The 27,096-nt window shown below is 47.8% G+C and overlaps 1 protein-coding gene across 5 annotated transcripts in view; it reads left to right on the forward strand.

Moving 5' to 3' along the window:
* Positions 1 to 27,096, forward strand: part of LOC119967378 (venom phosphodiesterase 2-like) — a 192,065-nt gene that overhangs the window by 110,830 nt on the left and 54,139 nt on the right. For all 5 annotated transcript variants that reach the window (XM_038799870.1, XM_038799869.1, XM_038799871.1 and 2 more), the window contains 7 exons: positions 166 to 238; positions 8,601 to 8,709; positions 9,464 to 9,595; positions 12,524 to 12,555; positions 14,005 to 14,132; positions 23,382 to 23,448; positions 23,601 to 23,688. In XM_038799870.1, coding sequence (XP_038655798.1) covers positions 166 to 238; positions 8,601 to 8,709; positions 9,464 to 9,595; positions 12,524 to 12,555; positions 14,005 to 14,132; positions 23,382 to 23,448; positions 23,601 to 23,688 — 629 coding nt within the window. The remainder of the gene's footprint in view (positions 1 to 165; positions 239 to 8,600; positions 8,710 to 9,463; positions 9,596 to 12,523; positions 12,556 to 14,004; positions 14,133 to 23,381; positions 23,449 to 23,600; positions 23,689 to 27,096) is intronic.

The raw sequence follows: 27,096 nt of genomic DNA on the forward strand, positions 1-27,096 counted from the left end.
AGAATGTGTACGCTCCACACAGACAGCCACCTAAGGCCGGAATTGTACCCTAGTGCTGTGAGGCGGTAGTGCTAACCACTGTGCCACCAACATTTTACAGTATGGTTCACGTGTAAAGAATTAGTGCTTATATATTATTTCAAAATTGATTTGTTGCTGTTTTAGGCCTGATTTCTACACCTTATACTTGGAAGAACCAGATCGTTCAGGGCATCGCCATGGGCCTTATAGCAATGAAGTAAGTTAATTTTAGTACTTTTCCTTTAAAGAGATTTTAGGTTAATTTAATAATGTCATAAAATATGATATTGTATACAGATAATTCTAGTGCATCAAAATGAGAGCGTGGGTATTAACAGTAGTTAATGTCTGAGTTATGGGAATATTATGCACAATTCCATCGTGTAAGCTGAGTGACCTAACTTTGGCAGTGAATGCTACAGTACGCATTGTCAAACTTGGGGGCGTGATATGCGGGTGGGTCGCGGGCAGGTGTTGGGAGGGTCGCGGAGCCGCCCGTCGCGGCGCTCCCCATTACGCAAATCTGCGCGCAGCAGCCACAGCAGCCGGCTTTTAATAATGCTGGCTGCGAGCGGCCTTCAAAATGGTCAGGAACAGATTAAAAAAATTTGGCCGCACTGCGCATGCGTGCCCGATCATCAAAACTATGCGCATGCACACCGATGATCGGGCACGCATGTGCAGTGCAGCTGCATTTTTAAAAATATGGTTGCAGTTTTTTTATTTCAAGTTCGGGGCGGCCAAAGGCACCAAAGGACCGCTGGGGCCAAAGGGACCCAAAACCATTTCCTCCATTTTTGTCAGCAAAAAACAAGGCAAGAGAAAATGGTGGGTCGTGCAGGTCAGCTGGCATGGGCCGCAAAGGTTGGCCGGCGTGGGTCGCGAAGGTCAGCCGGTGTGGGACGCCAAGGTCGGCCGGCGTGGGTCGGGAAGGTCGGCCGGGTTGGGTCCCAAAGGTTAGCCTGTTGATAAAAATGGATCCCCGGAAAACAAGTTTGAAAAACACTGTGCTACAGTGTCCCTCGGCTAGGGAAAGGATTTCAAAACTAGTCAAGTTTGACACTTATTGCTATCTATTGATGCCTATAGAAAGTGCATTTGTGTAAATGTGAGGTAATGGCAGGATTGTACTTGGCTAATGTGCAGCTCAAAATACACGCATGTACACACAGTCATGCACACACACAGGTATATGCACACATGCACACACATATATATGTGTGCTCGCATACACGCACAAATGTACGCACAGATTTTTAAAAATGCATACTAAAAATATATGCACGCAGAAGGCAAGAAGTTTATAGGTCCCTGAACAGTATGACGGAAGACATAATGGGGGCTTGTAAGAAAGGTACTTCAATAATCATGGGTGATTTTAATCTATACATAGATTGGATGGAACAGATTGGCAAAGGTAGCATGGGAGATAAGTTTTCAGGACAATTGTTTAGAGCAGCATGTTCTAGAATCTAGACCTGATAATGTGCAATAAGGCAGAATTAATTAATGACCTCATATTTAAGGTGCCTCAAAGTAGCAGTGATCATAATCATAGAATTTACAGCGCAGAAGGAGGTCATTCAGCCCATCGAGTCTGCACCGGCTCTTAGAAAGGTGATTTAAGCCCACACCGCCACCCTATCTCTGTAATCCAATAACCCCACCTAACCCAAGGGCAATTTAGCAAGACTTATTCACCTAATTTACAAATCTTTAGACTGTGGGAGGAAACCTGAGCACCTGGAGGAAACCCACGCAGACATGGGGAGAACGTGCAGAGTCCGCACAGACAGTGAACCAAGTCGGGAATCCTACCTGGGACCCTGGAGCTGTGAAGCAACTGTGCTAACCACTGAGCTACCATTCCTCCCGATTGAATTTTGCATTTACTTTGAGGGCGAGAAGAGGGAGTCTAAGACTAGGGTTTTATACATAAATACTGGCAATTACAGGGGTATGAAGACAGCGCTAGCTAAAGTGAACTGGGAAATTAGGTTGAAGGGTAAGACAGTAGCGATGCAGTGACAGACATTTAAGGAGATACTTATTGATGCAATATATCTTTGCTGAGTGTCCTGAAAGAAAGATTCAATGAGACAAGTGCATCCAGCATGGCTAATGAAGTAAATAAAATATAATGAGCACGATTTAACGGAAAAAAACAGTCGCGTCTTGGGCGGGTTTAGCGAGGTGTTTCCGGTGCTTATGGTGCTGAGAACTACCCCGCTATCAAACGGGCCTCTTTTTCTGGCCGCGCTCACCTTTATTTGCTCGCCAGTACAGGAAGAGATTGCGGTGCCATTTAAAATCGAGATTCGTGCCGGGCACCGGTTTGCAGTCTAACTGGCCTGCTCCTGATTGTGAGTTCCGGATCTCTCCCAAATATGAACAGCATATCGTTAACGCTCATTTGCATTCATTTCCATCTCATTAGCGAGATTGAAGTCAAATGCAACGGCCTCCCAGGAATTAACCAGCTCCACAGCGAGAAATCATTGGGTGACGTTTAGTACTCCTCTTTAAAAACGTGCAGCTGCCTCAATGGACATGTGGTCAGTGAGAGGGAAGGATCATTTTACCTGACATGAACAACTCCGTTGAGACAGATCATCTGGGTGAAAGAGCAGTGGACCCTCACTGTGGGTAACTGCTCTCTCCCCGGACAACCCTGTGATTTCCAGCGCCCTTTCCTCACGAAGATCGCATGTGGGGAGGGTGTGATGTCTCGGCCAGTGAGGGGGCATGGTTGGAAATGTGAGGGGTGGCAAACAGAACTGATGCCAGGAGAGAGAGAGGTGGTAATGTATCCTTACAGCTTGGTCAAGGTCGTTGGTCTTCTTCTGACATTGTACAGCTGTCCTTGTCATCTGCTCATACTGGCAGCCGCTGCTACTACCTTCCATTGGTGACCCTGCTGCTGGTCCTCCGATCCCCTTGGGGGAATTGGATTTCCTGTTTCACATTGACGGCGCCGAGAAGCCTGACCTGGTTGGCATCACCAAATCGAGCAGCGGGTCTCCACGCTGCCATGCGAGTCTGTTGACTGGTAGTGAGTGCTGTTGCTGTGGGAGCTTTAAAAGGAGCTCCCCCTTAATAGTAGCGAGACACTGAGGCACAAGTCTGGCGAATCAGACAGTGAGATAGCAGTAATGGCGAGAAGCTCATGAAGGGCTCATTTCCGGCACTAGGTGCTGTGAATTGTGGGCCACGTTCTTGCCAATGCAGCCGTCGAGAAACACCCCGCCAATCGTGCCCAAAATGGCACATAGAAATATTTCCATTAAATTGTGTCCAAAGTGTTTTAATGGGTGAGCTTAGAGTGTTAAAAATTTAGAGTTGTCTACATTTAAATGATTCTAGCAGCAACATTTTGTGAATTGAAAAACTGTTGATTTATTCACGCACACACTTGCCCCGAAGGTTTACACGTAATTTCTTACAGACAATATTGCACACAAAGAAATTTCATACGGATGATGGAAAATATGATCACTCTCTGGAATTATTTCAGTCTCTTTCATAGCAGGCCAGTAGTTTCTTAGATGAATTGATTCTTTAACGGGAGTGGAGGTCTTGTAAAAACATAGGATTTACAGCAAGCTACAAGGTTGAACTGCTTGCTTATTGGCTCCAAGGTGAACTTGAATTTAGAACACGTTGGAGGGTAGAATCCGCATCCCACTTTCAGGGTATAGCTGTAGATTACCTTGCCTGCATAATTTTCTTGCTCCTGTTTCCAAGGTTTAGTTGGTGTTTCTGAGGGTATCTGTCCTAGAACAGTTCCTGCCGTTACATTTTAAAAAGCAGGTAGAAAGCTGCCATATAATAATATTAATCACTCATTTTCACAAGTAGGCTTCAATGAAGCTGCTGTGAAAAGCCCTTAGTGCCACATTCCAGGGCCTGTTGGGGGAGGCCGGTACGTGAATTGAACCAGCACTTCTGCCTTTCAAGCCAGCTGTTTAGCCCACTGTGGTAAACCAGCCCCTTATCCATGTGACCACTGACAAATCCAAAGTTCTTTTCCAAATTAGATGGTATGTTAGATTGGTAAACATTCACACACTGAAACATTCAGACAACCAAGGTCAGACAACACGCCGGGTGGGAGAATAGCGGGAGGGCCTCCCGACATTTTTCACGCCCTCCCGCTATGCTCCCCCTCCCCACGCCATGAATCGCCGCTCGCCATTTTTTACGGCGAGCGCCGATTCTCAGAGGCCGATCGGCCGAGCCTTCACGCCCATTTCAACACGACAGCAAACACACCTGCTCGCTGTCGTCGTGAAACGGGCGCCAGATGCCCGTTTGGGGCATCTGGAGGTCCGATTGGCACGGCAGTACCACGGCCATGCCAAGGGGGGCATAGGCCCGCGATCGGTGCCCACCGATCGTGGGCCGTGCGTCCATAACGGACGCACTCTTTTCCCTCAGCCACCCCGCAAGATCAAGCCGCCACGTCTTGCGGGGCGGCTGAGGGAAAAGACGGCAACTGCACATGCGCGGGTTGGCGTTGTCCAACCTGCATCGGCCGCGTCAGCCGGCGTGACGCTTGACGTGGGGCCTTGACGACCGTCGTCAAGGCCCCGCGCCGCCGGGACGCATGGGCCCGTGCTCCTAGCCCTGCCCGGGGGGGAGAATCGGCCCCAGAAGTGGGCGTGAAGGCTGCCGTGGGTCACGGCCTGTCCCACGGCAGCCTTTACGATTTGCGGAGAATCTCGCCCTTTGTGTTTGGGAATTATCACACTATAATGAAAGGTCAATGAGGCCCATTTCATATTCATCTAACCTCTAGTTAGTTTTGATGCTTTATTGTCCATTGATGGTCCATCATTAACAAAATGATGTATGAGTTTCACAAGTGGCTGAGATTACCCAGATGTAATCAGTTATTTATTGAATTTTAGGACTGTCTGGAGCTGCATACTGCCATTTTAGACAGTTTTTGGTTGTCCATATTTTGAAAAATATAGCTTTTATGTTTGTAATATCTTCATTCCTGTACTGGGCATGACACTGCATGGCACTTCATGGACATCATTGCTCAAGTTCTGAAAGCACCATGAATTCTGTGCAAGTGAATGGTCTGCTTATACATATACTCCAGGTGGTGATGCATATAGCTCTCAGTGAGGTTGGCTGCCCTCTCATTGGAGGGGGTCATGAACTTGAAGCCCCGAGATATGGTGAAGCCCAATGGCTGCATGGATTATTCCATTCACATACCATTGACCCACACAATGTCAGGGAACGCTGACAGGTGGGAACGCATCCACTGTTGCTGTTCCAAGTAAAGCCTTCTTATTGTGACTGATGAGGCCCCACATCAATGCCCAGCAGTGCATAGAACATAGAACAGTACAGCACAGAACAGGCCCTTCAGCCCTCGATGTTGTGCCGAGCAATGACCACCCTACTCAAACCCATGTATCCACCCTATACCCGTAACCCAACAACCCCCCCCTTAACTTTACTTTTTAGGACACTACGGGCAATTTAGCATGGCCAATCCACCTAACCCGCACATCTTTGGACTGTGGGAGGAAACCGGAGCACCCGGAGGAAACCCACGCACACACTGGGAGGACGTGCAGACTCCGCACAGACAGTGACCCAGCCAGGAATCGAACCTGGGACCCTGGAGCTGTGAAGCATTTATGCTAACCACCATGCTACCGTGCTGCATCAATGTGACTGTCCTCTCTGCTCTGAAGGGGCCTGTCCACAAATATCTCTATCACCTTTTCCTGTGCTCTGTTCCTCAGTCAGAACCATCACGCGGAAAGACCTACTGAGGTGTAAGTATGCGCTGATGGATGGCGGGTTAGTCAGATATGATGCTGCTTTCTCGAATATCTCTTCCTCCTGCTCTGTCTGAGGGTTACTTCTGGCAAAGGGAGATTTGGGTTACTCATGCTTCCTGTGGGAAACAACATCACAATCCTATCGGAGAGCTTGGAGAGCTGAAGGCTGTGCAGTGTTGAGGACTTCAAAGCAGAGCTCAGCATGCTCCTAGGTAAGGTGTGGCACACATTTCCCCTTTCCACCGCCAGGTCAGCTTCTCCACAGCTTTAGAAGCAGCTTATTTCCAGTGCGCCATGTCCTCAGAAATAGTATTGATCAGAGCTTCTCGAAAAGGTGAATGAGTGAGTGTCCAGGGTGCACACCCCTCCAAAGGCAAGGAGCAGCATGTGTTTTGTATCTCCTCAGCTGCTGTGAGTATTGTCGCATCTATACTCAAGGGCCTGACCCACTGCTGGAAGTTGCACTTTCGTATCTAAATCGTAAAGAGTCATTGAAACATTTCCTGAACTTGGCACTAACAACCTTAGCATTTCAAAGTCCTGCCTTACATCTTCCTTGCCTCTGGGAAGATGATATCCTTCATGACCTGAACCAAAGTTTCGTGGCCAGTATCTGGGAATCTGGGGCCACTCTGGCTGGATTCATTCACTCCACTGACACATCCTGACATTGGATTGGTAGACTTTCAAAAATCAAGTGGATTTTTGGTCGATTCCGAGATTAGCACCTGCAAGGAAACATTACATGATTGTGTCCAACTACTCAGTTCTAATTAACTGTTAACTGTAATAAGGGTTCTGGTATTTACAGGGTTAATGTGGGATGAACAATATTGCCCACAAAAGATGCAAGAAGGCACATGACCTAGACCTCAGGCCAGTGTGATGTTGGTCAGGGACGTTAACCAATGCCTGCTTGTGTATGTAGGTTTGGTTGCTTTAAATGTGCATAGGTCATCATGGGATGACTTCCTGTTGTGTCAAGTGGTTAGTATGTAGGTTCCCTAAGTCAGCTCATTTTCCCATTGGATAGTGTGAAGTTAAGCGTACCCAAATGATTATGTATTAGGAAGATATTCAGGTATGAAATCTTCATTTGAATTTCTTGGGAAAAGTCATTTACTCCGGTTTCATGTCTTAGAATTATAGAATTCCTACAGTGCAGAAGGAGGCCATCTGGCCCATCGAGTCTGCAGGGACCCTCCAAAAGCGAAACTTACTAGGCCCACTCACATTCCCTATCTCCGTAACACCACCTAACTTGCATATCTTTGGACACTAAGGGGCAATTTAGCATGGCCAATCTACCTAGCCGGCACATCATTGGACTGGGAGGAAATAGTCATCCTGTTTCCATATAGACAAGGGAGAAAGTGCAGTCACCCAAGGCTGGAAATGAACCCGATACCTGATGCTATGAGGCAGCAGTGCTAACCACTGTTCCACCATGCCACCCCTTGAGGGGCCCCTTCAAAAACCTCGTTACTTTTTAATCATTGGTAATTTTTGCCCATTACATTCTTCAGACAAATCCAAAATCAAGAACAAAGGATAAGGTCAACATTGTAACACTAATCCTACTTATTTTAAGATGCATTTATACATAGTGTATAATAGAGAGTTAATGTGGGACTGAATATAGTAGTGCCCACACGGTGATGTAAGAAGGCACATAACGTAGACCTGGGGTCAGTAGGGTGTTGATCAGAGACGTGTTAAGACCTAAAGATGAAGATAGCCTCATGCATGTACCTTTATGTTTAGCTCACAGGGCTAATTGCTGGCTTTGAAAGCAGACCAAGGCAAGTCAGCAGCACGGTTCGATTCCCGTATCAGCCTCCCCGAACAGGCGCCGGAATGTGGCGACTAGGGGCTTTTCACAGTAACTTCATTGAAGCCTACTCGTGACAATAAGCGATTTTCATTTTCATTTACAGTATCTATGTATATAGTTGCAAGCAGTTGATAAGTAAAGGTAAAGTCACCATAGTCCCCAATGATCATTGCTTTCCCCTTTGAGGGAGGGAGCTGACTGGTGGTGATTTAACCTGAGGATCACCAATCCTCAGGCAAGGGGCCAGGCTGAGAGGGTGGGCTTCATGAATAATCTTAGCCAGTACAGGAATTGAACCCACGCTGCTGGCCTTGTTCTGCATCACAATTCAACTGGCTAACCAAGTGAGCGAAACCGGCCCCCTTTCCATATTATTTCACATTACTGGCCCCTCCTTACATGTTATTACACAATTCAAAGCTTAGAGGTCCCTCTCACTATTTTAAACCTTTCCACCATGAACCAACTGTTTGCTCATTTTCAAATGGCAGCTATAGCAGTAGCTGCCATTTCATCAGTTCGACAGGCAACCGACCTCTGTTTCCACATTATAGTCCCTTCACCAATAAAACTCATGTCACAGCCAGAATTTGGAACATTTCCAGGTTCCCGTTGGGGGTGATTTTGAGACCTGGAAATTAACTCACCTCCCATTCCACCTCCCCCTGAAAAACCGAGCCCTAAGGATCTGTTATGAGCCATTTCTAAGTTCTGCAATACCAGACATGGCTACAAATTTCAATAAAATATTTAACATATGCAAGCACCTTTGAAACATTAAATCATTCATGATTCCTTATTATTGTGGTGCAATTGACTGCTGTTTGCTGAACTAAAATAAAGATCATCCGAGAACTGCAGCAGCAATGACATGAAGAAGATTATAGTAGAATGCTCTGTGTCATTCATTTCAGACTGTTTTCTCTCTTAATATATAGATTGGAAAAGCACTCAAGAGTGTGGACAAGATAGTGGGAATGCTGATGGATGGACTCAAGCAAAGAAACCTGCAGCAATGTGTCAACTTGATTCTGATATCTGACCATGGTAAGATACCAGACTTGCACACACAATTCCTCCAGACTTTCACATTGCTTCTCACAATGACTGCATTTTCATCAGAAAATGTCAATAGTTTCCCTCTGATCCCAGGTGAAGAATATTTATTTATGGTAAAGATGAGCAGTCCAAATGAAGACTTGTTAGCAAAGCTTTTTTTACTACAGCTCTGGTTGGTTACTATCTTTTACACTTTTCACTTTTTTTCTTTCTTCTTGCCAACCAGATCTTCCTAGCAGCGCTGTGTGTGAACCTACACCAGATGAGCTGCCGCGGCTCACCACTACCTTCGCAAAGGCAATGAGGGACGGGCAACAAATTCCGGCCTTGCCAACAATAGTCACATCCTGTGAACAAACAAAAACATTAAATAATGATGGTTTACCTATTTCATCAAAAGCCGTCCAATATTTCATGTTCTCAAAGTCTGCTGTCTTTCCCTTTCCCTGCTGAAACCTCTGCAATGCATTACTGGCAGTTTTCCATGGCATATTTTACTGATCACCTCTGTACTCTTTCCGAAGCATTAATATCTGTTGTAACTACTTTGTAATATGGTCTGATCTAAAGAGCTCTGGGGAACAATAGGAGGAAAGTAGAGAACCTGGTGGTGAAAAATGCAAAACATTTCTTGTCCTATTTTAGCTGCTTCCATAGAGTGCTAGCCAGTTTATAGCGGGATTATGGAGAATTGTTATATTCACTGAAAATCTGCTGAATCTTAATTTTTAATATCTTGCAGGAATGGAAGAAAGTGACTGTAAAAAGTTTGCATATCTGAACAAATATATAGACAATATCAAGGACCTCTACATGCATTATGGACCAGCCGGTCGGATAAGAGCTATCAATGTCCCTGAGGGCTATTTCAAATGTAGGTAATCAAGATGTTTAAGTATTTTGGCTATTGACAGAGCAGTTAGTAATGAAAGTTTAAATTTTTCTTTTGTGAAACTACGTCGGCCGTTTAAAAGTTTGCGAGGAAGCAAAATGCAAGTGTGAGCTGTTTCCTTCCCACAATCTCTTTAAAAAAAATTAACTATTGCAGCAGCATTATATCTGCAAAATTGGAACACCGCCACACCGGTCGGGGGCCGTTGACAGCCCCCCCCCCCCCCCCCCCCCGGTGATTCTCCGGGTCCCAATGGGCTGAGTGGCCGACGAGTTTGGCTGAGTCCCGCCTGCGTGGATTACTCACCTCCCACATGGCGGGACCTGGAAGGTGAGTGTGTGGGGGCCGTCCTGGAGGGGGAGGGATCTGCCCCGGTGGGCCCTTGATCGGGGCCTACCCATCGACGGGCGGCTGGTTCCGTGGGGGCCTACTTTACTCCGCGCCGGCCCCTGTATGGCTCCGCCGTATTGCCCGGGGGGGCCGGCGCGGAGAAGGGAACCCCTGCACAGAAATACACCGGCTGTTCCGCGTATGCGTGAACTCGCGCGGGCTGCTCCGCGCCGGATGGAGCTGCGGGGACGACTCCGGTGGCAACATATTCCATCACACTCCTGACTTGATCCTTGTAGGTGGTGAATAGGGTTTGGGGAGTTATAGTATTGCCAATTTCTCTGACTAGCAGCTACAGGCTCCCAATTGCTTCTGCAGCCTTCATTGTGGTGCTGCTCACCCAATTGCGGCTCAGAATGTCAGTCAGTCAGGCTGGGCAGGGATTCTGAGAAATATACTTGTTGGACAGAATTATCCCATAAAATGACTAAGTGTTATCTCCAATGGGAGCATGTTGTGATTCCCACCGGGTCGGGTGGGTGCAATCCAGATTGCAATCCACCCACTTGGCCATTTTTTGGAGGGGGACAAGTTTTGCCCTGGCTTGGGGAAGTGCGGGGTCTTAACACGCCAGCAGGCTGGGTTCCTCAGAGATCAGAGTAAAGTAACAGGCCACCCCCGCAGGAAAGGGGAGCCCCCCAAACCTTCATTAAACATATTCTGCAAGTTGTCCTGGTGCTTTGAGGATTAAATTCCGAAATCCTGTTCAATGTTCTGTGAAGACAGCAGCTGTAGTTCTTTATTTCAGTCGTCTATTCTTTTTGATTGCAACTCGGCCAAAATTCAGGAACTCCCTTCCTATCAGTATGATGGAGGTACCTATCCCACATGGACTGTAGCGGTTTAAGAAGGCAGCCCACCACCAACTTCTCAAGGGCAATTAGAGATGGGCAATAAATGCTGGTTTAGCCAGCAATGCCCACACTCCTTGAAAAAATACATTTTAGAAAATATATATGTAATGTTCATCCCTTAAAGCTGAGAATACACATCCAAATGAAATATGAGTTCGAGGTAGATACCTGGTTAGGAGGATTGCATTTGGCTACATTCAAGTTAATTCAACAGCGTTGAAGTAGTTGATTTGCAGTTGTAAGCATGAGATGGGCATCCTTTAATCTGCAATTATTATGGAGGGGAGTCTGAGGTTTTATAGAATTGAGAAAGGTGACGGGTGGATGCAGGAGTGGAATGCAGAGTTTGGAACACTCGTGGATTCCTGAGGCTAGATTAAATGGTCAGGGTGATGAGCCCATCTACTGGCTGGAGAGCAAAGGGTTAACCGACTGAGGTCACTGCTGGGAGCCTCAGAGGGATTTAAATCAATTCAGGCACTTACCTCCCTGCTGCTGGAGTTCCTGGGGCCTCCAGGAAGAAGGTCCTTCCTCCAACAGCTGCTGACCAATCAGCGGGCTGGCAACTCTTCAGTACTAGCAGTGCCACTGGGAGTAGTGGCCACTGCTGGGACTGCACAAGGCTCAGGAGGTGAAATAGTGCTGGTGACCCTGGAACGTAAGTAATTAAGGAGTGGAAACTGGAGGGGCGGCCTGAACAGGGCCAGTCAAACAGGGAAAGGAGGGGTTGGGCGGGGGGGGGGGGGGGGGGGGGCGTCAGTTAGTTTGAAAGACATGGAAGGCTTTTCCTGCACGGGGAAGTTTTTACTCTGGCAGGTCCCTCTGTGGGGACAGTGTCCAATCAGAAGGCTACCCCATCCCCACCAGTTCCACACTTGATTGCCAGAAAATACCCGGTGGTCTGGCAACGTGGCCTGGCAAGCCTTGCTCCCCTGCTGCGACAGGGTGAGGCCTTTAAGAAGCCATTAATTATTTGCTTAAGGACTTTGATTACCCAAGGATGATCTTGACCTTCGCTTTCCGGGACTTAATTGCTGCTCTCCCAACATGTCTGCCCGCCCAATTACACAGCATCCCCACCTCTCAACCTATTCCAGACGGAGGCGGAGGGAACAGCAAATTTCATTCTGGTGTCTATCAGCAATAGATGTGGGAATAATAAAATGTGAATTTCCACTCAGCTGCATTATCATAAGAGTTTGTTTTCTTTTTAAAAAATTTATGGTGCCCAATTCTTTTTTTCCCAATTAAGGGGCAATTCAGCGTGGTCACTCTGCACATCTTTTTGGGTTATTGGGGTGTGACTCACACAGACACTGAGAGAATGTGCAAACTCCACATGGGCAGTGACCGGGGCTGGGATCAAGCCCAGGACCTCAGCGCCGTGAGGCAGTAGGGCTAACCACTGTGCCACTGTGCTGCCTCTTCATAAGAGATATTTAAATTATGATAGAAGCTGAGTCATGGTGCAGGAAGGAAAGAAAAATGAAGAAATTGGTCCTTGTTGCCTCCTGGTTTTCTCTATGGCTCCATGGACAGTAACATTTTGGCTGGAGTCTGAGACTTGAGTTTGTCCTTTTGGATGGGTAGGTGCGAGGTACTAGAGGGAAATGCATTCTTTTAACCAGCCATACTTATCTGACTGATTCTATTGTTTTTTTTACAGTTGATTCAGAAGGTCTTGTGAAAAATCTCACTGTAAGTACTTTTCACAAATTTCTCAAGCATGGTGAATTTCATATTTGCCTTGAACGATTACTGCTATAATTGCAATATAATAAAAGTGTTAATTAAGTTCTAAAGAAGGTCTTGTGGCTCAGCTTCTAAGCACCAATCTCTGGATTCGGGTCCCACTCCAGGACTTGATGGCTACGGAAGATGCATTCATAATTAACCTCTGTGGCCATGTTATCAACCTGCAAATCCTTCAAGATATAAATAAGAGGGGGAGATCCCCTAGTCAGCCATGCTTAATGTGGAGTAGTGCACTTCTGCTTTAATAATAATATTTATTGTCACAAGTAGGCACACATTAATACTGCATGAAGTTACTGTGAAAAGCCCCTAGTCGCCACATTCTGGCACCTGTTTGGGCACACGGAGGAAGAATTCAGAATATCCAAATTACCTAACAGCATGGGCGGAATTCTCCACTCCCCACACGGCCTGGGAGAATCGCGGGAGGGCCCCCCGACATTTTTCGCGCCCCCCGTGATCCCCCCCCCCCCCCCCCCCCCCCCGGCTCGGAAAAATCGCCGCTCGCAGTTTTTCACGACGAACGGCGATTCTCTGAGCTCGATGGGCCGAGCGGCCGGCCCTTCACGCCCATTTCAACACGGCAGCAACCACACCTGGTCACTGCATTCGTGAAACGGGCGCCAGATGCCCGTTTGGGGCATCTAGGGGCCCAATTGGGACGGGAGCACCACGACTGTGCTCGGGAGGGGACAGGCCAGCGATCGGTGCCCACCGCTCATCGGGCCAGCGTCCAAAACGGACGGGTATTGCCGGGCGGCTGAGGAGAAAGACGGCCACTGCGCATGCGCGGGTTCGTGCCGTCTGCGCGATGAAGTCATCCACGCATGCGCGGGTTGGAACCGGCAACCCGCGCATGCGCGGATGACTTCACAAATGCACCGGACGCGCGTCATTCTGCCGAGAAAGACGGAGGCCCACTCCTAGCCCCCCGGGTGGGGGTGAATTAGGTGCGGGGAGCGGGCTCCGAGGCCGTCGTGAACCTCGGCCGAGTTCACGATGGCCTTCACGAATTCAGCCCCCTGCGGAGAATTCTGCCCCATGTCTTTCAGGACTTGGAGGAAACCGGAGCACCCAGAGGAAACCCACACAGACACGGGGAGAATGGGCAGATTCCACACAGACAGTGACCCAAGCCGGGAATCGAACCTGGGACCCTGGAGCTGTGAAGCAACAGTGCTAACCACTGTGCTACTGTGCTGCCCTTCGTCTCTGGCCTCAGGCTAACAACCTATTCCAGTAAAACGTAACTACGGATCATAGGCATAAGCATGTACTTTGTTTGCCTTGTGCTTCTCTAGCTGTGTGAAGCCTTCTCAGTCTAAGTTCAGTTCCAATGCAGTAATTTTGAAATATGCAACCAGTTAATATGTACATTTTTTGCCACATTAGTGCAGATCACCAGATCAACACTTCAAGCCCTATCTGAAACATTTCTTGCCAAAACGTTTCCACTATGCCAGCAGTAGAAGAATTGAAGATGTTCATTTGTACATGGACCCACAATGGCAGGCTAACCTGTAAGTTGAACAAAAGACAAATGTTCCAGATGCTGGAAATAAGAAAAGAAATAGAAAATGCTGGAAACACTCAGCAGACCAGGGAGCATCTATCGTGAGACCACAAGCAGACATGGTAGACTCTTCCAGAGAACTGGAGGAAGGGTTCTACATACAATTTCAATTTGTTTCATCTCCACAAATCATAGAATCAAAAATCCACTACAACGCAGTCGGAGGCCATTTGGCCCATCAAGCCTGCACCGGCCCTCTGAAAGAGCACTCCACCCAAGCCCACTTCCCTGCCTGCCCTATCCAATAACCCTTTAACCTAACCTACACATCTTTGGACACTAAGAGGCAATTTAGCATGGCCAGTCCGCCTAAAGTGCAAGTTTTTGGACTGTGGAAGGCAGCCAGATGAAACCCAATCAGACACGGGGAGAAAGCGCAAACGCCACACAGAGTCACCCAACGCCGGAATTGAACCCTGGGTCCCTGGAGCTGTGAGGCATAATCTTGCCTAAGTAGCAGCCTGTGTCCAACGTTTTCTCCTTTTAATCTGTAAGCTTGTTTTAGCTGTTAACATTGAATTATTTACAGATGGGCAACTGTAATTTTTTACAGATGGAAAATTCTCATAGGCACAAAAGCAATAACAGCATAATGGTTTAAGCTTCAAGGATGGCTGCTGCTAATGCATTTTAATTACAAGCAGACACCACGGTGACCCTCTCTTTGGTGAAGGTTTCTTCTGCATGATCATCAGGTTCACTTTTATAGGAATCATTGGATGAGGTTACATTTTGCAATCACTAATTGTTTTGGTACATTTCACTACAAGTCTCAGTTAATCTAATATCTCTTCGAGAACTTGTAATGGAGAGATCCCCTGCTATCCTTCCTATTTTCAGTAAATTCGAGGCAATAAATACTGATGCCAAAGTCAATATCATGTCAAAGTCAACCCTGTGACTTTCGCCTAAAATAAATGTACTTTTTCAATTATGTTGTGTAAAAGACGGCCTTGGTTTTTCGGGGATCAGATAGCGTTGTGATTTATTTTTAATGAGTTACTGGTACTTACTGGCTCATTTAAGTAAAGGCATGTATGGGAACCTTTAAATTTTCCCTCTGCCAATTCTACAGGGGCTGGTTTAGCACAGGGCTAAATCGCTGGCTTTGAAAGCAGACCAGGCAAGCCAGCAGCACGGTTCAATGCCCATACCAGCCTCCCCTTTTCACAGTAACTTCATTTGAAGCCTACTTGTGACATTGAGCCATTTTCATTTTTCATTTCATTTCGTTTCATTTTCATTTCATTTTAGCAGCAATCTCGCAGCCGATCAACTAGAGTAATATGTGCCATGGGATCTATCACGATGCCTTCACAAAAGAACAAGTGCGCATCTCAGTTTAAATTGGAGGAAAATGTGGCAGAATGTGCCAACAGGCATCTGCAAAATCATATTATCACCCGCAGAACCACATGTCTATGCTCTCAGAAGCAAAGAAAGATGATATTTTAGAATGCAATTCCAGTGCCTCATGCTGCACAAGATTCATGAAAAAGGTCCAACGTAATATTCCCTCAGAAAGCAAAAAATTTACAGTGTCTTCCACCTGAATAGGACAATAAAATCATTAAATTCCACCGCTTTGTCATCCAACATAGAGAGGTGAATGCGGATCGATTGGCCTGCCTTTAAAATACTGATGAAATACTGATGAAACACTGATGAACTTTGACATGTCAGTGAACTAGAACATTACCAAGACTGGTGAAAGAAAAGTCCTTGTAAAGACACCTGGCCACAAGACTATGGGGCAGCACAGTAGCACATGTGGATAGCACTGTGGCTTCACAGCGCCAGGGTCCCAGGTTCGATTCCCCACTGGGTCACTGTCTGTGCGGCGTCTGCACGTTCTTCCCATGTCTGCGTGGGTTTCCTCCGGATGCTCCGGTTTCCTCCCACAGTCCAAAGACGTGCAGGTTAGGTGGATTGGCCATGATAAATTGACCTTAGTGACCAAAATGGTGAGGAGGGGTTATTGGGTTACGGGGATAGGGTGGAAGTGAGGGCTTAAGTGACTCGATGGGCCGAATGGCCTCTTTCTACACTGTATGTTCTATGTTCATTGTGTTGGAGAGTGTATAGTAAGCATCCTCCTTTTTGTTTTAGTAAACATTTTATTGAGGTATTTGTTTGGCATTATAACAGCAACAAAATCAACAAAGTACATAACAAGGAAAATATTAACATAGTGCAAATACCACCTCCCTCTCCCACAGGTCCCACCATTACTTACCCCCCTAATCTACACTAGCCTAACCCTCTCCCCCACTTCTGCTGACGATTAATTCTCTGCGAAGAAGTCGACGAATGGTTGCCACCTCTGTGTGAATCCTAACAGAGACTCTCTCATGGCGAACTTAATTTTCTCCAGGCAGAGGAAGCTAGCCATGTCAGATAGCCAAGTCTCCAATTTCGGGGGCTTTGAGTCCCTCCATGCTAGTAATATCTGCCTCGGGGCTACCAGGGAAGCAAAGGCCAGAACATCTGCCTCTTTCTCCTCCTGGATTCCCGGATCCTGCGACACCCCGAAAATCACTACCTCTGGACTCATTGCCACCCTCGTCTTTAATACCTTAGACATGGCGTCGGCAAACCCCTGCCAAAATCCCCTCAGTTTTGGATATGCCCAGAACGTGTGGACATGGTTGGCTGGCCGCCCCACACACCTCGCACACTTGTCTTCCACCCTGAAGAATCTGCTCATCTGGGCCACTGTCATGTGGGCCCGGTGAACAACCTTAAATTGGATCAGGCTGAGCCTGGCTCATGTTGCGAACGCGTTGACCCTCCTCAACGCGTCCGCCTAAAGGCCCTCCTCTATATCTACCCCCAGCTCCTCCTCCCACTTTTGCTTCAGCTCCTCGGTCTGCATCTCCTCTGACCACATAAGCTCTCTATATATGTCCGAGGCGCTGCCCTCTCCTATCCATCCTCTAGAAACCACCCTATACTGAATCCCCCTTAGTAACAGGAGTGGGAAGGTTGGTACCTGCCTCCGCAGAAAGTCCCGCACCTGCAGATATCGAAGTTCCATTGCCCCCCGCCAATGCAAACTTCTCCAGCGCCCTCATATTCAGAAAGCTCCCCTCTATAAACAAGTCCTCCATCCTCTCAATCCCCGCTCTCCTCCAAATTCGGAACCCCCTGTCCATCCTCCCCGGGGCAAACTGGTGATTATCGCAGATTGGGGACCATACCGATGCCCCCCCCCCCCCCCCCCCCCCCCGCTCCCACATGCCTCCTCCATTACCCGCGCCACCACCACTGGACTGGTGGAGTATCACGCCGGCGGGAACGGCAGAGGCGCTGTTACCAACGCCCCTAAACTTGTGCCCTTGCAGGAAGCCGCCTCCATGCGCACCTACGCCGTCTCTCCCCCCACCAGCCACCTCCTAACCATGGCTGTATTAGCCGCCCAATAATAATTGCTGAAATTCGGCAGCGCCAGCCCACCATCCCCCCGACTCCGCTCTTCACTCGCGGGGTCTTGCCCCCCCCCCCCCCCCCACACAAAGCCCGCAATAACTTTATTGATCCGCTGAAAGAAGGACCGGGGGATGAAGATGGGGAGGCATTGGAAAACAAATAGGAATCTCGGGAAGACCGTCATTTTTACCGATTGGACTCTGCCTGCCAGAGACATCGGGAGTGCATCCCATCTCCGGAAATCCTCCTTCATCTGATCCACCAACCGGGCCAACTTCAATTTATGCAGCCTGTCCCAATCCTGCACCACCAGAAACTGTCCCCGACAACTCTAAACAGCAGTTCTCCCAGTCGCCTTTCCTGACCTCATGCCTGGACCACAAACATCTTGTTCTTCCCTATATTGAGCTTATATCCCGAAAACCGGCCGAATTCCCCAAAAATTCCCATAATTTCTTCCATCCCCTCCATTGGGTCTGAGACATACGAAAGTAGGTCATCCGCATATAGCAAGACCCTGTGCTCCACCGCTACCCCCGACCAGCACCTTCCAGCTCCTGGAAGCCCTCAGAGCAATTGCCAGCGGCTCTGTAGCCGGCGCAAACAGCAGGGGGGAGAGGGGACAACCCTGTCTCGTTCCCCCAGTGCAGTCCGAAATATTCCAAAGTCATCCTGTTTGTCTGTACACTTGCAACCGGAGCCCGGTACAGCAACCTAACCCAGTCAATAAAGCCCCTCCCAAAACCGAACCGCTGCAGCACCTCCCATAAATACTCCGACTCAATCCGGTCAAAAGCTTTCTCCACAACCACTCCTCCACCTCCCTACTTTCCGGGGGCATCATGATCACATTTAACAGCCTTCTTACATTGGCCACTAGCTGCCTGCCCTTAACGAACCCCATCTGGTCCTCCACAATAACGTCCGATACACAGTCCTTAATCCTGGAGGACAGAATTTTGGCCAGATGTTTGTCATCCACGTTCAACAAGGAAATCGGCCTATAAGACCCACATAGCTCCGGATCCTTGTGCCGTTTTAGGATGAGCGAGATCATGGCCTGTGACATCGTCTGGGGCAGAACACCTCTTTCCCTTGCCTCATTAAAGACCTTCATCAGCACCGGCCCCAATATTCTGGAGAACTTTTTATAGAACTCAATTGGGTACCCGTCCGGTCCCGGGGCCTTACCCGACTGCATGGCCTTCAAACCCCCCCACTATCTCCTCCAGCTCCAGATCAGGGCCCCCAGCCCCTCTACTAACTCCACATCCACCTTTGGGAAAGTCAGTCCATCCAAGAAGTGCCTCATTCCCTCCGGCCCCGCCGGGGGTTCTGACCTATACAACCTACTATAAAAGTCCCGAAAGGCCTTGCTCACCCCTGCCGAGTCCTCTACTAAGCTCCCATCCCCGTCAACCACTTTCCCTATTTCTCTAGCTGCCTTCCCCTTTCTGAGCTGCTGTGCAAGCATCCTGCTGGCCTTCTCCCTGTGCTCGTAAATCGCCCCCCTCGCCTTTCTGAGCTGCTTCACTGCCCTTCCTGTGGTTAATAAGCTAAATTTTGCCCGTAGCCTCCGCCATTCCTTTAAAAGCCCTGCCACTGGAGCCTCCGCATACCTCCTATCAACTCCTAAAATCTCGTTTACCAGTCGGTCCGTCTCTGCCCTATCCATCCTGTCACTGTGAGCCCGGATCGAGATCAGCTCCCCTCTCACCACTGCCTTCAGCGCTTCCCAGATCACCGCCGCTGAGACGTCCCCCATATCATTTACCTGCAGGTAATTCAGCATGCACTTCCTCAGCTTCTCGCACACCGCTTCGTCCACCAATAGCCCTACATCCAGCCTCCACTGCGGGCGCTGCTTGCTATCCATACCAACCTGCAGGTCCACCCAGTGCGGAGATTGGTCCGAGATCGTGATTGCCGAGTACCCCGTGTCCACCACCCCAGCCAGTCGGACCCTACCCAAAACAAAGAAATAGATCCGAGAGTATACCTTATGAACGTAAAAAGAAAATTCCTTCTCCCTCGGCTGCCTAAATCTCCATGGATCCACCCCCCCATCTGCTCCATAAACCCTTTCAGCTCCTTTGCCATTGCTGGCACCCTGCCCATCCTCGAACATGATCGGTCCAGGCCTGGATCGATCACTGTATTAAAATCCCCTCCCATGATCAGCTTGTGCGAGTCCAGCTCCGGAATCTTCCCCAGCACTCTATTTATAAATCCCCATCATCCCAATTTGGCGCATACACATTGACCAGCACTACCTTCATCCCCTACAGCTTGCCACTAATCATGATATATCAACCTTCCACATCCGAGACTATTCTTCCCACCTCAAACGTCACCCACTTGTTAATCAGGATCACAACCCCTCTAGTTTTTCTGTCCAGCCCCGAGTGAAAGACCTGACTGACCCAGCCCTTCATCAGCCTAACCTTTGTCCACTACTCTACGGTGCATCTCCTGCAACATTACCACGTCTGCCTTCAGTCCCCTCCGGTGCGCAAACACCGGTGCCCTCTTTACCGGCCCATTAAGCTCTCGAACATTCCAGGTGATCAGCCTAGTTGGGGGGCAAAGTGCCCCCCCCCCCACCTCGCCCATATGGGGGAGGGGGCATTCCCCCGACCATTGGAGGTGGACAGGGTGTACCGGGCGCTTGCAATGAAGCCGTGAGCGGAGGACCCTCCGAGAACGGCGGTGGTGAGATTTCACAGGTTCCTGGACAAGGAATGCATTTTTCGGTGGGCCAAGCGAATGCGGAGCCCCCCCCCCCCCCCCGCCGATCAGCCATCCCCTTGCTTGGGCCCGCCTCCAGCCCCTGCGCCGCACCTCCTCCGGCCCACCCCACGGCGGCCCCACCCCCAACCTCCTCAGTGTCCCTCCACGGAAGTCCCTCCCTCGTCAGCAGAATACATCCCCCCTCCCAGAAACACTACTCTAAAACCTAACCCATCTAATAAACTAAACGTATGCAATCCCCCCCCCCCCCTCCCACTGTGCTTCCAAGAGCTAGCTCACCCATCTAGCTTGGTGGCCCCTGGCGCCAAGAAGTCTCCCACCTATTGTTCCCTCGTGCCCCCTCTCCCCGCTCGTGCAAACAAACTCCCTCATCTAGCAATCGCCAAACAAATACCCAACAGCAAGAAAACACAAAAACAATAGCCCCACGTACCGAAACTCAAACAGTCACGTCTCCATCCCACAAAAGTGCACATCAATAAAAACAAAAGGGACATTTCCAACATCCACCGTGAAAAAGGGCCCAAAAATGAAAAGTCGAACTTCACCTGCTTCTTGAAGAAAATAGACTTGACTTGGTTAAAGCATGCCCTCTTCCCTGCCTCCTCCACGCTCAAGTCCTGGTATACCCGCAGGATACTGTTGTCCGACTTACAACTCCACGTTTGCTTGGCCCACCGAAGCATGCATTCCTTGTCCAGGTACCTGTGAAATCTCACCACCATTGCCCTCAGAGGCTACTCCGCTCGCAGCTTCCTTGCAACCGCCCGATACGCCCTGTGCACCTCCAACGGTCGGGGGAATGCCCCCTCCCCCAGCAGCTTTTCGAACATACCTGCTACGTATGCCCCAGCGTCTGCTCCCTCAGCCCCCTCCGGGAGCCCGACACGTCTTAAGTTCTGCTGGCGGGACTGGTTCTCTAGGTCCTCCACCTTCTCTAGGAGCCTTTTCTGCTGTTCCTGAAGCATCCCCACCTCCAGCTCCACCACTGTTTGATGCTCCTCCTGCTCCGCCAGAATGGTCCAGTATCAGTAGTTGTGAAACGAACTAATAGCAGAGTCATCCATAGCCACAAAGATCACATTTGTCTGCACCATGCTTCTCAGACAGTTAGTTTTCTGGTGTTGCTCGTTATGCTTTCCCTTAATTTGCTCTGTTTTAATTACCTTTGCTCTAGAGTCGCCAGGTATCTTTCTGATACCACCACAGGGTTCAAAGCCAAGTACTGATCAATAACTCAATACACCAGTTAGTAAGTTTGAAATCAATGCACATTTATTTACACACAGTCAATTATTACTCATGCATAAACTCTACTCACTAAACTACAACTGCTACTAAAAGCCTATACTTAGCTTCGAGTGGCCCACCAGATCAGAGGAACAATGGCCGTTGTCCGGTTCTGATACTGCTGGCTTCGAACTGGTACAGAATAGTAGCTAGGAGCGTCTATCTCGTAGCGCGCGTTGACCTTAGACTTACTTTGTTGGTGCAGCTGTTAGGCAGGTCTCTCTTCGCTGAGAGCCAAGGCCAAGAGAGCGAACTGAACTTGGGGACTCTACTCTATAGTCCCCAGGGGTTTCGCGCCCTTCTGGGCGGACCCCGGACTTGGTCCCAATTAATTGGACCATGTCCCAATCATTCCTATCGTTTTTCTCCAATACCGGAGTTGTTCCCTGATCGTTGGGTGGGCCCTATGCGTCGTTGGCCTGCCTTTGTTTTAGCTCCCACTGGCGCCGAGGAGTCTGTCTTGGTCTCGTTTGTTTCAATGTTTCTTTTTGTCCCTGGAGATAGCTCATTAATATGCTAATGGCTATTGGTTTCAGTTCTGTCTGGGTTCTGCAAATCTTAATACACAGGAAACCTTGCACCTGCATGTTTTCTCTGGTGTTGACCGTTTTCCCCTGCACTCCTTGCGAGTGTCAATTTTGAATTGGGACGTGGCCACCCCAGGTGGCTACACTTGATGACATGACAAAAGGAAATGCTGCTGCAGAAATTCAACACAAGTGGTTCCTGTTGTTCAGGGGCATACAGTGGACTCTACCCCTGGAGAGAATGCAGGACATTCATTCGCAAACATCCAATCTACTCCTGCATTCTCAGTCCAGCACAACTGAGCCAAACTTCACCTGGATCTACTGAGTCACTACGTAGTGGTTTATTTACATCACAGTGGAGCCGCAAAAAGTGACGTGTAGTTGAGACCTGAGTGTCATTATGTTTCTTTCCTTAAGAGGGATTGAAATTTAAGGGGGTTAAACTAAGTGTTATAGTAAACATCATCTTCTTTGATTATATGAATGGATACGTCATCAGCAAGTGTGACATGTGCCAGTGACGATTCAGTATTCTCCACGAGGAGCTTGTGTATAGTTGTGTATAACTGTTGCTAGTTTACTGTACTGTACTGCATCCATACTGTACTGTTATTTAAATATTTTATATGTAAAGAAGATTGAACTTTCACAATGCATTTGACTACCTTTTTATGGTCTACTTACCACAAATTGGATTTTGGGAGGTGAAGAAACATGAAGGTGGGCATGTGTGAGCAGCTCCACTAGGGTCATCGAGAGTGGTGGGTGTGTGGAATGCACTGCCAGCGGAGGTGATCGAGTCAGATACATTTGGGACTTTTAAGCGACTCTTGGACAGGCACATGGATAGCAGTAAATTGAAGGGGTGTAGGTTAGGTTGATCTTAGATTAGGATAAATGGTCGGCACAACATCGTGGGCCGAAGGACCTGTACTGTGCTGTACTGTTCTATGTTCTATGTTCTAATACTTGAAATGAACTTAACCCAATATTGTCAGAAAGGTGCGCAGTGTTTCACTTCGTTCGCACACTACCCGATTCACTGCACGGCCACTCCGTGTCATTACCTTTAACAGTATTTGTTTGCTCGCTTTCAGCATTTTGGCTTTATAAACTGTTGTACAAAATGAATGTAGGATTTGACACAGGTGGCATTTTGAGAGCTAACATGTCAATTATTTGTACACCTGTCTCAGGAAACCAGTAATGAAAAGTTGCATGGGTGGATTTCATGGTTCTGACAATCAGTACAAGAACATGCAGGTGAGTGCAGGTGCCAACTGAGGATTTGAATCCGACTGCATCTTGTATTATGCTCACTAACTGAGAAAACTATTTAAATATTGATGTATTTTTTTGGAATATAGCTTATTACTATGAGAAGTAATTGCATTTCCATTTTCTTTCAATGGTAGACTATCTTTCTCGGCCATGGACCTGGATTTAAAACCAAGACTGAGGTTCAACCCTTTTCAAATATTGAAGTCTACAATCTAATCTGCGGTAAGAGCAGTAGGATTTTTATGGTTGCATTTTACGGGGCGGCATGGTAGCACAGTGGTTAGCACTGTTGCCTCACAGTGCCATCGGCCGGGGTTCAATTACAACCTTGGGTGACTGTCTGTGTGGATATTCACCCCGTGTCTGCGTGGGTTTTCACCGGGTGCTCCGCTTTCCTCCCACAGTCCAAAGATGTGCAGGTTATGTGGATTGGCCATGTTAAATTCCCCTTAGCGACAAGCGATTTGTAGATAAGGGGTTATTGAGATAGGGCGGGGAAGTGGGCTTGGGTCGGGAGCTTTTACAGAGGGTCGGTGCAGTCCCGATGGGCAAAATGGCCTCCTTCAGCACTGTAGGGATTCTACGATTCTATAATTTGCTCAGTTATGAAGAGATTTTGAGATACTTTTTAAATCGTCAAGTGCTTTACAGCCAACCCAAACCCGACCGACACTCGGCAATGATTACCAGATCATTGAAATGGGCGTTATTGCAGCATACGGAATAAATGTTCAGGAGAAAAGATTGATGGTAATTTCATGAAATGAGGCAACATTTTTGTACTTCAGTAAAAATGTCATGGAAAGCAGAGTCTAAAATGGAACCTATAATTGATATTCTATTCAATCGAGTCCAAATAATTGGTATTTTATTGGCCAGATCTAAAATGAATACACTTGTCTGATGCAGTAAAATACATTTCACCACAGAATGACATGTAATTGTGCAGATTATGTTGACTGATAACGGATTCAAACATATTGTTGTCTAATTGTATTGTTGTACAAGATTATTAAAAAGGACTTTTTTCTTTGTTCTTGTGAGTTTGGTAAGAAGTTGCTGCCTATCCCTATTCCTTGCGTGAAAGGAAAAGCCTGCTGTCACTGGTATTGGAGCAGCTTTGGGTGGGGCTTGCCATGGTGAAAGCTGGCAGGTGCAATCTAATCAGCATTCCTGTGACCTGGTAGCTGGGCGTTTGTCCCTCATGCTCCTGTGCACAATGCAGGGATCTACTGTTACTAGCAAGGACCATCCTGCAGGAAAACAGCCTCCATGCCCTTTAGACCAACTGCCCTGCTGGACTGGCTCCAATGAGCCTGCCCCACTAACCTAAATTCTGGGGCTCCATAACTATTTGGCCTGCTGCAGTACTGACTGAAGAAGTCTAGACTGGCTTTACAGTTTTTTATTGCAGAGATACAATCGGAGCTCAACACTGACTCTGGCCCCCGCTCTTGTGATTTTGCCAGCCTTTTATTCCTAGCTGTCAGAGGAAGGACATCCATTATCCAGGACCCAGGAACCCTTACGCTGACCTGATAGGTACCCAAATGGCTTTTGATCACATGGGGGCACCCAGGAATTGCTACGGCAATTGATGTGACCATTAAATTCAGCCCCTTGTGGTGTAGGTATACCCACAGTACTGTTCAGAAGGGGGATCCAGAATTTTGCTCCAGCGACAGTGAAGGATCGGCGAATATAGTTCCAGATCAGTATATTGAATGCTAATTGATGTGCGATGGCTATGCCTATCTTAAACTCAGAATGGATGCTTGCACACATTTCACGACAACCTATGCCTGAAGTCAAGAGAAGATTCATTCCAATGTAATGCCCTTCTCCTGTGCCCTAAGATGCAATACTTAAGAGTCCTTTAATTCTTAGATACTTGCATAACCTTATATTGATAGCGCTTGCTTTATCAGGCAGCATGGTAGCATTGTGGATAGCACAATCACTTCACAGCTCCAGGTTCCCAGGTTCGATTCCGGCTTGGGTCACTGTCTGTGCGGAGTCTGCACATCCTCCCCATGTGTGCGTGGGTTTCCTCCGGGTGCTCCGGTTTCCTCCCACAGTCCAAAGATGTGCAGGTTAGGTGGATTGGCCATGATAAATTGCCCTTAGTGTTGGGTGGGGTTACTGGGTTATGGGGATAGGGTGGAGTTGTTGACCTTGGGTCGGGTGCTCTTTCCAAGAGCCGGTGCAGACTCGGTGGGCTGAATGGCCTCCTTCTGTACTGTAAATTCTATGAAATGTTAGCACCAATTTAATGCTAATGGGGGCAGAAATCCAGTGTGAGATACGAGCTTTTATGTATTTAAGATTCCATTTTACACTATTTTTGCAGATGCATTAATGCTTAAAATAAGGATTAATTTCTCCAATAAAATAGTAGAGAGAAAATATTTCAGATTAAGCATTTATACAGTTACAATCAATGGTGTGACAACTTTACACCAAATAACGTTTTTTTAAAAATACCGTTCCGTATGAGTATTGCATACTCGTTCCGTCTATCCTGCTATAAAAATGCCCCATGGATTAAAGATGAAAATTAAGAAAGAAACTTGGCATTCTTGCCCCCCGCTCATATTTTTAGATCTAATTGTAGTGAAAATATTGGGGGTGATTCTCTGGCCCCGCTCGCGCAGGCACAAATCGTTTCATGGCTGGAGACCCACGTGAGAGAGCCATAACGGGTCTGCACCAGGGAGAATTCACTTTAAAATTCCCCCCTACCGGGCCAGTGATGTAATCTGATATCTAAATCTTAATTCAAATATGCATTTTTTGTTTTACACCAGATTCACCCAGAGAAATCACCCCCCTCACCCCATCCCGCAGGTGAAACGTGAAGCCGGCGGGAATCACTGTTGGTCTCCACAAATAGAGACCAGACGTGATGACCACACAGGAGGTGGGTGAGGCGGCCGTGGTGGGGGGGGGGGGGGCTCGGATATCATTGTGGCCTCTAGGTTGTCAGGGACATGGCACTGCCCCCTGGTGCCCTTGCAATGCCAACCTGGTAGTGCCAATCCCTTCTTAACTTCAGTGCCTGAATTGTTAATCTCCAATACCAGTGACAGCAGTCAGAGAAAAAGAATTGATTAAGAACTATTCCCAAGTTTTCTCCCTCCAACTTACCTTTTTGGTCTCTCTTTGGCTGTCAAACTTTTTTTAACATTTTAACAATTAAATATATAAAAGGCATAACATTTACAAAATAAAACCAACCCAAAAATAAAACAAAACCCCAAGCCCACCCCCCTCAAATAACCGGCTCATCCTTTACCACTATCTTTAGTTGCATCAACCCCAGCATCCCCGCTTCGCTCCCCTGTGCAAAGGAATTTATCTTGTTTGTATGCACACTCGCCATCGGGTCTTTATACAACAGTTTCACCCAAGCCACAAGCATCTTTTTTAAATTTTAAGTATCCAATTCATTTTGTTTTCCAATTAAGGGGCAATTTAGCGTGGCCAATCCACCTATCCTGCACATTTTTGGATTGTGGGGTAAGTCCCACACAGAGACGGGTAGAATGTGCAAACTCCACACGGATAGTGATCCGGTGCTGGAATTGAACCCGGGTGAGGCAGTAGTGCTAGCCACTGTGGTATCCCCAA

The sequence above is a fragment of the Scyliorhinus canicula genome, chromosome 6 (genome assembly GCF_902713615.1).
Source record: "Scyliorhinus canicula chromosome 6, sScyCan1.1, whole genome shotgun sequence".
Lineage (NCBI taxonomy): Eukaryota > Metazoa > Chordata > Chondrichthyes > Carcharhiniformes > Scyliorhinidae > Scyliorhinus > Scyliorhinus canicula.